Below are 14,787 nucleotides of genomic sequence, written 5' to 3'. Positions count from 1 at the left end.
CGGCCTCTGCTCCATATAAGAGTACAGGTTGTATTATTGTCTTGTAGATCTTGGTCTTTGAGGATCTTGATAGAAGCCAGGACTTTAACAGCTTTCACACAGCAAACATTTACATGTTTCCTGCTTGTATTCATGCATTAATTTCCTGGTCTATCTCATTCCTTTAATTGAGTATAGCCCCAAGATATTTAAAGTCTTTTACTCTTTCAAAGACTATGTCCTCCACCTTCAGGGGTCTGTCACCATTTTCTCTGCTAACTACAAGGTATTTTGTCATATCCATATTCAACTTCAGGCCTGCTGTCATTGCGTCTTCCATTAATGTTCTTGTCATCTGAATTAGGTCTTGCTCTTTCTCTGCTATTAAAACTACATCATCTGTGTAGGCCAGGTTGTTGATCGTTCTTCCCAGCTGTATTCCTGTCTCTAGGCTTACTACCTATCTCAGGGCTCTCTCCAGTACCAGATTAAACAGGAGATGGGAGAGGCAGTCTCCTTGTCGCACTCCAGTCATCACCTTGAACTTCTTTGGTATGTTTCCATTTACTTTCACCATGCATGTTGTCTCCTGGGTGCATATCTGTCAGTTTTATGAGTTTTCTGGGAACTTTACTTGTCATATTGCTTGTATATTCACACTATCATATGCTATTTGGAAGTCCACAAAAAGGCAGCAAACAGTTTTGCGGAATTCCTAGCTCTTTGCTAGCACTTGCTATATTGTATGTAAATGGTCTACAGCTAACTTTCCCTTTCTGAAATTTGCTTGTTGGAATCCCAGTACTTTCTCGACATGTGGTGTTAGTCTCTTCAGTAACAACAGGCTCAAGATCTTACAAGCTGTACGTAGCAGTGTGATTCCCCTATAGTTGCTACATCTCATTGGGTCTCCTTTCTTTAGTATAGGGCAGATGACAGACTCACTCCATTCTTCTGGGGTTCTTTCCTTCTTACAAATTAAGCAGATTGTAGAGTAGCTCTTCCCTCCTTCAGCATCTCTACAGGTATGCCAACTATTTCTGGTATCTTCCCCCTCTTCATCAGTTTTATGGGCGCTCTTACCTCTTCCATGCTTGGTAGTTCGTACTTCCCCAATGGTACAGTATTGTTTTCTCTATATGATTCTTCTTCTTCATTTTCTGTTGTAGCACTCATGGTGTTTACATCCACATTCAGGAGGTTCTTGAAGTAGTTTTTCCATTCCTCCATAGCTTTCATTTCATCTGTGATGATCTGTCCTTCTTGGCCTCTGAGCACGTTAATCCTTGGATTGTATCCTATCTTGAAGAACCTGACTGTCCTGTAAAACCTTTACAGGACTTCTTCAAAAATGATTCAAATGGCTCTGAGCACTATGGGACTTAACATCTGAGGTCATCAGTCCCCTAGATCGTAGAACAACTTAAACCTAACTAACCTAAGGACATCACACACATCCATACCCGAGGCAGGATTCGAACCTATGACCATAGCGGTTGCAGGGTTCCAGACTGAAGTGCCTAGAACCACTCAACTACACCGGCTGCCTACAGGACTACTTCTGCCAGTTTTATTTTACTGTTTATGAACTCTTGCTTTTCTGTTCAGAGGATTAGTCTTGCTTCTCTAGGTGCTTCCATGTATCCCAAGATTGTTCTTTCATCCCGTTCATTTGTCAGCCATAACAGTTTTGCTGATTTTCTCTTGGTGACTGCATGTCTACATCACTGCTTCATCAAAATCTGGGAAACTTAAAACAACCCTGTACAAAAATACTTGAATGATGTGGTGAAGCTGTATCTGCCAGAGAACAAATTTCTTTTATTAATTGACTAGTGGGAAAAAGAAACAAATCCGCAGTTATACAATGAGATTTTTCAAGATGGAAGGGGATTGCCATTGTGCTGTATTAAAATGATTCCTCCAATTACACTCCGCTAGTGCAACCACAGAATATCTGTTTTTATTGTCAGGAAAAAGTTTGATCAAAAAGGCTCAAAACTGCTCTTGTCTGATTGAGAGAGAAAAAGAAATCACATCCCAAGAAGACTGCATAAAAATGCATTCCACTGTATGTCACTAGGTATCCTCACCAATATTTAGTGAAATGATGCATTATGCATGGTTTGTTTCAAACAATGTGATGATAATGAATCTTTTATAAATGTAAACCAAGTTTCTTTTTATATAGAAACTTTAAAGAATACATGTAATTGTAAAAATGCGACGTTCATAACTCGTGCAACATGCAGAGAAAATAACTACATCCCTTGATTTTATGATAAATATCCCAGCACCTGAGAATCATCAACTGTAACTAATTTTATATGAGAAGTTCTCATGGAAAACGTACAATCTCTTCAGGAAATTTATTTCCAATCCCAGGCTTCGCTTTGCCTTTTCTTTTCAAGACTTTTATGAAAGTATTAATAAATACGATATATTGGACATTACTTCACTTCATTTGCAGTGTAAGAAAGATAAAAATTGAAAATATAAAGTGTTTCCTCACAGGGACTCGATCATCCCACAACCCTCATATTACCATTCTGTACTCTTTCAGTGGTGCCAACTGCTGCCTGTAAACTTCACTAACGCAAATGGCTTGTGCCTCACCTGACCTGCATAGAAAATGCTATTTTTCTGCTAAATGCTTAGTCATCTGGAGCTTCCAGATCTGACACTTCCTTTTCTGGCAAAGCCTTGCACGCACCACAAATTTGATCAAAGTCAATGACGACGAGTACAGTACTTGCAAAATGCCACAGCCACTAGATGCGCCATCAGCTGTGAGAAGTGTGGTGAGAGCAGCAGAGGTGGGGGATCACTCAGAGTGCTGTAGGAGAAATGCCAAGCACTGGAGGTGAAGTGCCATCCTAAAATGAAGCCTACACTTCTAAATATTACATCGTGCCCCTCCATGCCCACAGTTGGATTGTGACCATTCAGAGAGATCTGTGACCCCTTTTTTTGTTAGTATATAAAAAGAATTCCACTGAAAATGCAGAAATTTATTGTTTCCTGGTTTTTTAATCATTTGTAACTTTTAGAGAAGAGCCACAAATGTGGAATTTTGAGTAAACCTACACATTTCTCTTGTTGCCATGTTAAAAATTTTCTTCTTTTGCCAAAACTCAGTGAAGTTTACACAGTCTCATCTCACTAACATGTTGTGCAGATGTAATTGTGAGATAATTCTGAAATAGTGGTTTATTAAATTTTTAACTGAGGAAAAGTAAGGTCAGCAACTTATGAAAAGAACATACTTAATACTAAATAAATGTGTAATTACGTCACTTATGTTGTTTCAAAACACTTTACATTCCGCAGTTCACCAGCTATCAATGGCTCTTAAAAATTACATTCTCTCATTGGAAAAATCTATAGTTAGTGGTCTTGCAGTATCATTCTCGCTTCCCGCGCATGGGGTCCTGGGTTCAATTCCCAGCGGGGTCAGAGATTTTCTCTGCCGCAAGATGACTGAGTGTTGTTGTTGTCATCATCATCATCATCATCATCGTTCATGCCCTACTTCCACATAAATATCACAGTAACTGTGACCGTTAATGAAATTATGGGCACGTTGTAGTGAACCTGACATATAAAGCTCCAAGTAAAGCATAAATGAAATTTTTGTACTGAATAGGTTCTGTAAAATGCTTTGCAGAGGATTACAGGATGTGCATGTCAATTCTGTCATCACCAGCCAGCCAAAAGGTGGCAAACACTTGTTGGCCTCCCCTCCTGAATGTAAGAATGAACTTGCCCAGCTCTTTGGATGGTTGCCCAGCTCTTCGGATGGAAACTGGTTATTGCACATTGGCCACTGTGTCCTGCACGACCTATAGATGTGACCTCCTTGTAAAAGGTCATTCACTATTGGTTATATAATGTAGATTTGCTAATTATACTTATCAACAATGTTACCAGTGTAATGCTCCAGCATTGTTTCAATTCTTTTGTTGAATTTATAGAGACCAAATTACCCCACATGTAACTACTAGGCGTGTTTTTTAAGTAAGGTCCGTTTTATTGTAGACACTAGTAATTCGTGTGCTTACCACAACGAGCATGTACGTCTTGCACCGGCATGCCTCAGAAACAACTGTGCTCAGTTTCAGCACTGTAGCTAACCTGTATGGTTCTTTTCTGTGCTTAGAAAATGTTTAAGACTATCAACTCGCCCGCTGCATGTGAGGTTCGCTCATTGATACGGTTTTTGATAGCAAGGAACCTATCTCCTGCAGAAATTCATCAACAGATTTGTGAAGTGTACGGTGATACTGTTATGAGTGAAAGCAAAGTGCGTAAGTGGGTATGAGAATTCAAAGGTGGCCATGACAATGTCCATGATGAGGACCACTCCGGTCACCCTTCTTTGATTACAGATGATTTGGTGGCTTCAGTTGAAGGGAGGATTTATGATAACAGGTGCTTCACAATAACAGGTCCCACAAATGAATTTCCTGATGTGTTGAGATCAGTGCTTTACAACATTGTTACTGAACATCTGAAGTTTAGGAAACTGTGCTCCCATTGTGTCCCGAAACTCCTAACAGAGGACCGCAATTACCAAAGATTTGAGTGTGCTATGAAGTTCTTGACTTGTTATCATGAAGAAGGTGACAGCTTCATGAGTCAGATTGTAACTGGAGATGAAACATGGGTTTCACATATCATGCCTGAATCGAAGCAATAGAGCATGGAATGGACACACACACACACTCGCCTGTAAAGATGAAGGCCAGACAGACTCAGTCCCAGTGCAAAATCATGGTGTCGGTGTTTTGGGATAGGCATGATGTTTGGTCGACCTCATGCAACAAGGAACCACTATCAATGCAGAAGCATACTGCCAAACCCTGAGAAAGCCATGCAGAGTGATTCAAAACAAAAGGGGTGGCATGCTGACAAAGGGAATTGTCATTCTCCATGACAATGCAAGACCTCTCACTGCAGGTCAGACCTGTGATTTATTGGACAGTTTTGGCTGGGAAGTTTTAGACCACCCACCCTACAGTGCTGATCTTGCGCCAAGCGATTACCATCTGTTCCTCCAACTCAAACAACACCTCATTGGCAATCGTTACAATGATGATGATGATGTGACAATGGCAATGAACTCTTGGTTATCAGAGCTGGCAACAAGTTTTTATGAAGAGGGTATTTAAAAATTGATTGAAAGATATGATACGTGTTTCAACGAACTTGGCAACTATGTCGAAAATAGGGTGAAGTGTGTACTTTCTGAAAATAAATTTACTTTTTTGAAATAACCTATATGTCCTCTACAGTACACATATGGACTCTGAAATGTGTACCAGAAGAATGGGGAAAGGGAATACTAATTTCAGTGTTCAAGAGTGGAGACAGAGAAGTCTGTGATAACTGTTGAGGGATCACACTTGTATCACAATTAGCAAAAATAACGGAGATTATAGTGGAAAGAAGATTGAGGAAAACAGTGAAATGTTACCCAATCTTTAGTATGAGACAGTTGATGGAGAGGCATTGGGTGTATGAGAAAGATCTTCTAATGTTATTTCTTGACTTAGTGAAGGCTTACAATAGTGTCCTGGAGAAAAGGTTTGGGAAAATTGGAGAGAAAGGGAGTTGGAAAATAAATAAGTGAAATTCTTCAAGGAGTGTATGCAGAAGAGACAAAAGATATTCATATAGCAAGGGAGATGACCTTATTGCTATCTACCAATGATATTACAATGTAGGGAACCAACAGTACAAGAACCAAGAGACATCTTAAATGAAAAGGTGAGAAATATGGAATGAAATGCTGTGTGGAGGAAAGCAAGACTGCAGCAGAGACATAAAAGGCAAGGGACAAAGTAATAGTCAAAGCCAGAGCGTTGAAATTGTGGATAACTTTAAATAATTAGAAAATAATGCAAGAATGGAGGTAGAAGTTAGCAAAAGGATACAACAGAGCAGTGCTTTTTACCAGTGTGGGAGGTTCTTAGTCTCTGAAAGGGAGGTGCCAATAAGTCTAAGGAAGTCCTGTACAAGACATACTTTATGCCCATGCTGATGTATGAATCAAAGATCTGGCCAAGGACAAGAAAAGAGGAGTGTAGAATTCAAGTCAGCGATGTGAAATTTCTAAGAAATACTTTAGGAAAAACTAGGAGAGACAGTTAGAAATGAAGATGTTAAGAATGAAACTGGAGTAAAAAATATGAAAAAGAGAATGGAGAAAAACAGGTTAAATGGTTTTGGCATGTAAAGAGAAAAAGAAGGTGGAAGAATACCAAAATGATAATGGAGGCCAAGTTTCAGAGCAAGAGGGAAACCTAAAGCAGATGAATTGGCTAGTTTTAGAAGAGGGAATCTGGAATGGAACAGAACAGTTACAGAAGAAGAATGCTTGAAATATGGGAAATAGGAGAAGTACCTTAAATGTTACAACCCAGCCTGATGTTGAATAAAGTGAAAACCAAGATGATGATGATGATAAATACACATTTATTTAAAAATAGGAATCATTGTTTAAAACCTATCATCACAAAAAGATAGATGTATTTTGTCCTTCAAGGTGTATGTCTTTAAAAAAATATCATTGTAAATAAAATATAAAGAAACTTCCACACATGCTGTGTATGTGCAGATGGATATGTGTGTATGTGTGTGTGTGTGTGTGTGTGTGTGTGTGTGCGCGAGTGTACACCTGTCCTTTTTTTCCCCCTAAGGGAAGTCTTTCCGCTCCCGGGATTGGAATGACTCCTTACCCTCTCCCTTAAAACCCACATCCTTTCGTCTTTCCCTCTCCTTCCTGAAGAAGCAACCATCGGTTGCGAAAGCTAGTAATTCTGTGTGTGTGTTTGTGTGTTTTGTTCTTGTGCCTGTCTGCCGGCGTTTTCCCGCTTGGTAAGTCTTGGAATCTTTGTTTTTAAAAAATATCATTGGAACTACAAGCTATATGCTTCATAGACAATTGCTACAGTTTGTATCCCATTTCATAAAAAGGTTTTATGGATAAATAAATATGCAAATATATAACAGATACATTATCAGTGTTCATATAAGAGGGCCTAAGCACTGTGGTTGGGCTACCTATTATAGAGATTAAAAATGTTTTAACAAAACTGATTATTAATAGTACCTGCAACCACTATTTTAATGTTTTTTCTACTTTTAAATAATTGAATAGATGCTAAAGGTAAATACACTCTGAAGGTGGTCAGTATGCATTTCCTTCTATTTACTATTTATTATGACACCTTGCACTGTTGAGCATACATTGAAATGCTCCTCACTGTTTAATTTATTAACATCAGTGTTTCTTGTGGATATGCTAATTTATGATGTGTATAGCAGCTCCTTCTTTCTCTGTATGTTTTGAAGAATTTAGATGCCAATATAAATTGTGTACACTTATCATGTGACCATTGGTATAACTAGATTAAGGGAGTCAAATTACATCAGTAGTGTTTAATGAATGTCTGAAGCATTTAACCACAGTAAGAAGTATTAAATGATCTAATGTAAGCCATGAATTCACCTCAGTTTCGTAATATGTTGGATATATTTCTTAGTGTTTGAAACTGTATTGTTCACATCACTTTTTTTTACATAATTTTACTTAAAATCATTGTTTTATTTATTTGGTTATATGTGTATACAGTCTGAGGCATTTTTGTGCAAATATGTTTATATTTCATAGTCACTTAGTTGTGATATCCAAACTGTATCACTTAATAATTTGAATCTAAACTGTACCACTTTCTCTCTTCACAGACCCAGCAGGGTGATGGTGGTGTCTCATCATATCTACAAGAAAACAAAGTTCCTGTTCCTTTCCTAGTTATGATGATACTTCAGTTTGCACTTATAATTATTGATCGGTCACTATTCTTGCGGAAATTTATTCTTGGGAAGATAATTTTTCAGTTTTTCTTGGTTATTGGAGTCCACATATGGATGTTCTTTGTACTGCCCGCAGTCACAGAAAGGTTTATATGTTTCTAATTATTATTCTGCTGTTTATGAATAAGAAATTATTGGATAGTCTTAATATCTGTGAAAATCCTGGTACATTCAATTTCACAACCCTTATCACCTCCTCTCTCCACATTAACTATAAAAATAGTGAATTGTACATATCTTTTGATGTTGGTATTCGTACCTCCCTCTTTTTCTCCTCATCTCCTATTCCTGCATTTCCTATTCATTTTCTTCTCATTTTCCACCTTTCCAACTCCCCCCTCCTCCTTTCCTCCACAAACTGTTCTCTTCCTTACCTCATTCTTTCTTCATGTTCTTTACCTCCAGTTCACATCATCCTCTCATCCTTTTCCTTCTTCCTCTCCTTTTCCTATTTACCCTCATATTTTCTTGTTCATGTCCTGCCCCTCCTGCTCCTCTGCTGTTCTTCCTACTCCCCTCCTTTTTCCTCCTACTCTCTCCTACTTAATAGTTCGTGTTATTGTGCTTGTTTACTAAGACTGGCCGTCCTAAAAGTATATGTGGTCTTGGAGTGTGTCCTGGCATTTATCTTGTTAAATGATGATGATCTTCATTACTCTTTCATAATTATTTATTCCTAATGGCTGACCTTGCGGAGCTTGTAGTGTTCCAACCTCTAAGTGTGTTGTCCACAGCAAAGGCTTTCATAAATAATGCAGGCAATGTTCAGCACAGGCATATTCAACAAATAGCACATTAGTGGATGACTGCCTTTTCTGTGCCAAAGCTAGATTCATTAGATAATTGAGTGGTCTGTAATTCTTTGTAATTTTGCCTTCTCTACTCCTGTGAAGTATTTGCATTGTATAAGTGGTCAGCCCCAGGAATAGGAGACCTCTGATGCACAACAAATTGCCCAAAAATCGTTAAGTACCATAAAACTTGGTTGCAGAAAACACTTTAGTTACACTGCACAAAACTCTTGAGTGCCAGCTATGAATAATATGTATTCATTTATATGTATTGCATGATTTTTGCCTGTTTATTCAATTTTATTATAATCATCAGTGTTTCTTTCACGTATGTGTTTATCTTGACTGGCATTTTTTTAAAAAGAGTAAGTGAACTTGTTCAGAATCAATAAATCTGTATAAATTCCAGGCCTTTTAATGCTTCTCTGCCACCTCAGATGTGGTACATGGTGAAATGCTTCTACTTACTATTATCTGCATACCAGATAAGGAGTGGTTATCCAACTAGGATATTACGGAACTTCTTGTGCAAGAAATATAATATCATCAATCTCTGTCTCTTCAAGCTGTAAGTAAACAAATTTGAAGTGGGAATTTATTTTTTGAAATGTTATCTATTTTAAGTTTAAATAGCTTATCATTAGAAATCAGCAACAAGTAATGCCTTGGGCTGACCATTTTTAAGGCAGATGTGTAAGAAATTGTTACAGTGCCAGTGACACCCTAATGAAGGTACTGACTTGGACTCTGCCATTGTGGATACTTGCTCATTTCACTCTGTTTGTCTTCTACTGCTCACTTCATTAGCATAGTGAAAACAAAAAATTCCAAGAATGAAAGAGATATGTAATAACATATCAACAGAACTCACCATAACGTTAAAAGTTTGGCATTTCTGGCTTAATCTCTCAGTAGATATGATTTTATTTGCAGTTGTTTGTAAATTGTATGGTGTGCTTTATGTAAGTAGTATCATTATTTATGTTATCAGGAACAACAACGCACTTGGCCTCAGTGCTGAAAATTCAATTGTGTATGTGCCAATAACTGTAGCTCCTTAAACAATAGATCACACCCTGTTTCTACAGTAAACTGAAACTGGCATTTCCAAAAGGGGGAGGCATAAAACATAAAGTACTTGTTCTCCATTCTCACCCCTTCCATCAGTCTGTAAGCTCCCTTGCAGAAAATCTGTTACAGTTTATCTAGGTTAGCACCCACTGCTTTGCTCACATAGACTGTATGACCTACACAGATTTTTGTTTTCTCTAATCGAATTTTTATGTTGTATATAAATTGCAACACCTTCTGAGCTTTCAGATTAATTAAGGACGTAGTCTTATCCGAATGTTGTTCTGACCAAAAAGTGATTCTCATTGGTGGAGTCCAAGGTTTTTGTTAATCATACCTTTTGCATTTTTTGGTGATATTGCCATAGGATATTTCATCCTTAACAGATATTTCTGTGTATCTAACAAGTAACTGAACATCAGTTTTCATAGAGATAGCTTTAAAAATTTTTTAATGTAACAAAATATTACCCTAAAAATCTTCATCCCTTACTTCACCTTCTTTAGGGGCTGAATTACCAAAACAAATGAAACACACTTCGATTTCCTTTCTTTTCTTAGAGAGAGAGAGAGAGAGAGAGAGAGAGAGAGAGAGAGAGAGAGAGAGAGAGAAGCCAAATATCAGTTTTCATAGATATAGCTTTAAAAATGCTTTAGTAGTTCTTTAATAGTGATTTATTTTCAAAAAAAACTTTCAGCCACTAGTTTACCTGCTTAGACGCTGAAATTTCAAAACTACTTAAATTATATTTTATTATTTCTGACTGAGACCAGAGACCAATTTTTGTAGGTCTAACTTCAAAATTGCCTTAATATTTCACCCCTTAGTGCTTGATTTTCCAGAGTCAATGAAACACAAAATTTTTCATGTCTAATCAAGAAGCCAAATACCAATTTTCATAGATGCAGCTTTAAAAACGCTTTCACAATGAAATATTTTTGTAAAACAAAATTGGAAAGATCTCCAAAAACAGTGAAACATGTATTGTTTATTTGTAACAGGAATCCAAATACAGAGTGAGATTTTCATTCTGCAGAGGAGTGTGCACTGATATGAAAGTCCCTGGTAGATTAAGACTACTCGTGGGGACCTTTGCCTTTCGCAGGCAAGTGCTCTACCACCTGAGCTACCCAAGCACGACTCGCAACCCGTCCTCACAGCTTCAGTTCTGCCAGTACCTCGTCTCCTACCTCCCAAACTTCACAGAAGCCCTTCTGTGAAAATTGCAGAATAGCACTCATGGAAGAAAGGATATTGTGGAGACATGGCTTAGCCGCAGCCTGGGGGATGTTTCCAGAATGAGATTTTCATTCTGCAGCAGAGTCTGTGCTGATATGAAACTTCCTGGAAGATTAAAACTGTGTGCCAGACCGAGATTCAAACTCAGGAACTTTGCGTTTCGCAGGCAAGTGCTCTACCATCTGAGTTACCCAAGCATGACTCATGACCCTTCCTCACAAGGGTAGAGCACTTGCCTGCGAAAGACAAAAGTCCGAGTTAGAGTCTCAGTCTGGTACACAGTTTTGATCTGCCAGGTCGTTTCAAGCTAAACAAAGATATTCATAGATTTAGCTTCAAAAATGCTTGCATAATGAAATATGTCTGTAAAAACTCTCGTTCCCTTTCTCATCCCCATACCCCCCTGTTGGTTGAATTTCCAAAAACCGTGAAAACTTTTTTTTGAGAAGCCCAATACAAATTTTCATAGATTTATCTAAACATGTTTTCATAATGAAGTAATTCATAAAATATTTCACCCCATAGGGGTTCAGTTTCCAAAAACACCGAAACACATAATTATATCTAAAAACAAAGATGATGTGACTTACCAAATAAAAGTGCTGGCAGGTCGATAGACCCACAAACATACACACATAATTTTTTATTTGTAACCAAGAAGCCAGATACAAATTTTCATAGATGTATGTTTAAAAATGCATTAGTAGTTCTTAATTACAATTTATTTTTTTAAAAAAACTCTCACATGCCTATTTCCTCCCATAGGAGCTAAATTTTCAAAAATATGTAAACATATATTTTTTTATTTCTGACTGAGAAACTAAATATCATCATCTCGTATTTCATTCCCTAACTAGTGGAATTTGGAACAATCCCTTCCTAAATGATGCCTACATTATAAGACCAACACTCTCATAGACACACACAATCAAGGTTGAAATCCCAGATCAGAATACTGTCCTGTATAGTATTACTGAGAGATTTGAAATAAGAGAAGTTATTAAGTTAAATTTCACTATTTTAATTTCATTCTCCAAATACAAGCTAATAATTCTAATAAGTTGATGCCATACAAGCTCCATTTAAAGTTCACAATTCTAATCTTTCACAAAAATTAGTCCATTACTAGATGTATGAATTTAGTTGTTTCTTTTTGGGCTGGTCTATGTAAAGTGTGGCACCATAAATGATGTGGTGGACACTTCCAAATTTTGCTTGTAAATGTTGAACAGTCAGGTTTATTACCATTATGTATACATGCAACAATGAAATCCCCAATAATAGCAATAAAATTCTCTCTTCATAATAACTCACAATACTTATCAAACTTATCAATACAATTTTCCTCAGCTTGATTCGATTTTTTCAGGGAAACAGACAAAGCAGTCTCAGCTCACTACTGCCTGCACTGAGACAGGTTTTATTGTGTGGGTTCACTCTCTGTCATTCTAGTACCCTTAAAACATAGAAGGGCCTTTACTAGTTCTTTATTAGCATGATTTCCTCTTGAATTGATTACCTGAACATATTGCGTCTTTTGATCTGTAACATTTCACACTGGGACATTAGCTGTGGGGGGCTTCCATCACACCTCACCACACAACCTACACTTAGGACTTCTTTCTCTAAAGCCATGATGTGTAGGTGTTCCTAAAGCCGCAATGACCTGTCATTAGTCCTGCCACAAGTTTAGTCTGTCTCTTTAAGCCAAGTATTACATAACGTCTCCTAAAACATGACTTTGGTAACATTAGCTTCCATTGGTTTTGTTTCTGGATCATAGTCTAATATTCTATGTGCTGCCTTCTGATCCAGCTATATAGTTTTTATTTAACTATCACCTTACTGATGATTAGGGCAAGATCCAATCAAATAAATGGAACTGTCACACCTGTCCTGGCCGGTCTATCAGCTTGTTCATTGCAGCTGATTCCTCGGTGACCAAGACCCACAGCAAGTTTACCCTGTTGGTCCCCCCCCCCCCCCCCCCCCAGTCTGACAAGGTCTTTGTAGCATTTTGCAGCAGTCTTTAATCTTGTTGCAGGGTCTGATAGAGATTTTAGAACTGCTTGGCTTTGTGAATGTACAGTATCTAGCTGTTATTATCTTTGTAGTGCCTACACAAATTCTCCTCCACAAATATCCTGATAGCGGATATTTCTGCCTAGAATACTGTGTCCAGCAGAGAGATTGCTCTCTCTAGTCTAGCTGAACACCATAAACGCTGGTCACAGCACCTTCATCTGTTTTTGGCCTGTCGGTAAACCAGACTGTCTCCCCTGCATGATGTCGTGTTTCATTCTTTCAGTGGTCCCTACTTCCATTTCTTACACTAAAAGATTTATTGAAGCAGCTGGAAGTTATTAAATAGTCAGTCAGCATTTCCCTGACCATTCCTATGTCTATTGTATTCTATTTATTGGCATGGGATTCAGGATGTCCTAAAGATATCCAGTTATTTCCCATTTTTAGCTAGTATGCCCCAACTGCTGCCTCCATTGTAGCATGAATGTATGAACAGCATGGATTTCATCCCAGCAGTGGGTGTGCTGCTAATTCTGTCTGTTATGGCTAAGACGACAAGTCTCTACACTTTGCATAGCTCCTTAGCAGCCACCTTCTCCTCCACTATACTGCAGCCCAATGAATTATCACTGCTCTTATTACAGTAGTTTTTTCTAGAACAAACTTTTGCAGTTTAGCCCCAGCTGAAACCCACCAGAGTCAAACAAGAATATCTGAATGGTTCAAGCAAGCCAAGAATCTGTGGAAGGTTATAAACATTCTTGTTGATTATCAACATACACAACACTGGAAATGATTATAAAAGTGTGTAATGTGATTCACAAACACCAAAGACAAACAATTCACAATGTTTGTAGCAGATGTGGGCTGTCATACAGTAGGTGTCAATGGATTCTAACCAATGAACTGTACATGAGACAAATTGCAGGAAAGTTTGTTTCTCGCCTTCTCAGCATCGACCAGCAAAACCTCAGGATTCAGACATGCACTCAGCAGTAACAAAGAGTTCTAAAGTGCCCAAAATTCTTATCCAGAGTCATAAAAGGTGATGAATCTTGGGTCTACAGTTAGGACCCTGAAAAAAAAGCAGCTGTCATCGTAATGGAAAATTCTGCCTTCTCAAAGGCCAAAAAAAGCTCAACAAGTTCACAGAAACATGAAGTCATTTCTGATCAGACTATCAACAGGCAGTTTTACTTTAAAATTGTGAAGTAACTGGGGTAAAATGTTCACCTTAAATGGCCAGAGTTGTGGAGGAAAGACTGGTTGGTACACCATGACAATGCACCCATGCACAGCTCACTCATTGTGCAAGGATACCTGACCACACACAACATGGCAATGGTCCCCCACCCTTCCTACTCATCAGACTTAACCCAATGTGACTTCTTCCTGTTCATGAAGATGAAAATTGTGTTGAAAGGGCCAAGTGTTGACTCAGTTGAAAACATCAAAGTGCGATCATAGTAGATCCACCCTGCATATTTCCAGGTGTCCTTTCAAAAATGGGACCAACTATGGAACTATTGCATACATGTCCAAGGTGATTACTTTAAAGGTGACAGGGGACATTAGGACTTAAGTATAGTTTTTTTTTTATTTTTACGATGAAATTTAGGATATCAGCAAGAAAAGAAAGATCTGGTATCAATTTTGATTCTGTGAGGCAAGGAATTACTTCACCTTATATGTCTAGAAGCAAAGTAATTTCCTCAAAAATGGCAAAAAGTCATCATGAATCTTACTTCTGCTGATCCACTGCACACTGCAGTGATAAGGTATTGTATATCTCCATACTCAGCTT

At 38.0% G+C, this 14,787-nt stretch overlaps 1 protein-coding gene across 11 annotated transcripts in view; it reads left to right on the top strand.

Moving 5' to 3' along the window:
* The window catches only part of LOC126272844 (piezo-type mechanosensitive ion channel component), a 651,486-nt gene that overhangs the window by 580,445 nt on the left and 56,254 nt on the right, over window positions 1–14,787 (top strand). For all 11 annotated transcript variants that reach the window (XM_049976053.1, XM_049976051.1, XM_049976056.1 and 8 more), the window contains 2 exons: window positions 7,729–7,943; window positions 9,058–9,216. In XM_049976053.1, the coding sequence (XP_049832010.1) occupies window positions 7,729–7,943; window positions 9,058–9,216 (374 nt within the window). The remainder of the gene's footprint in view (window positions 1–7,728; window positions 7,944–9,057; window positions 9,217–14,787) is intronic.

Source organism: Schistocerca gregaria, chromosome 5, assembly GCF_023897955.1.
Source record: "Schistocerca gregaria isolate iqSchGreg1 chromosome 5, iqSchGreg1.2, whole genome shotgun sequence".
Lineage (NCBI taxonomy): Eukaryota > Metazoa > Arthropoda > Insecta > Orthoptera > Acrididae > Schistocerca > Schistocerca gregaria.
The sequence above is the reverse complement of the archived record's forward strand: the minus strand, read 5'-3'. Positions and strand labels throughout refer to the sequence as shown.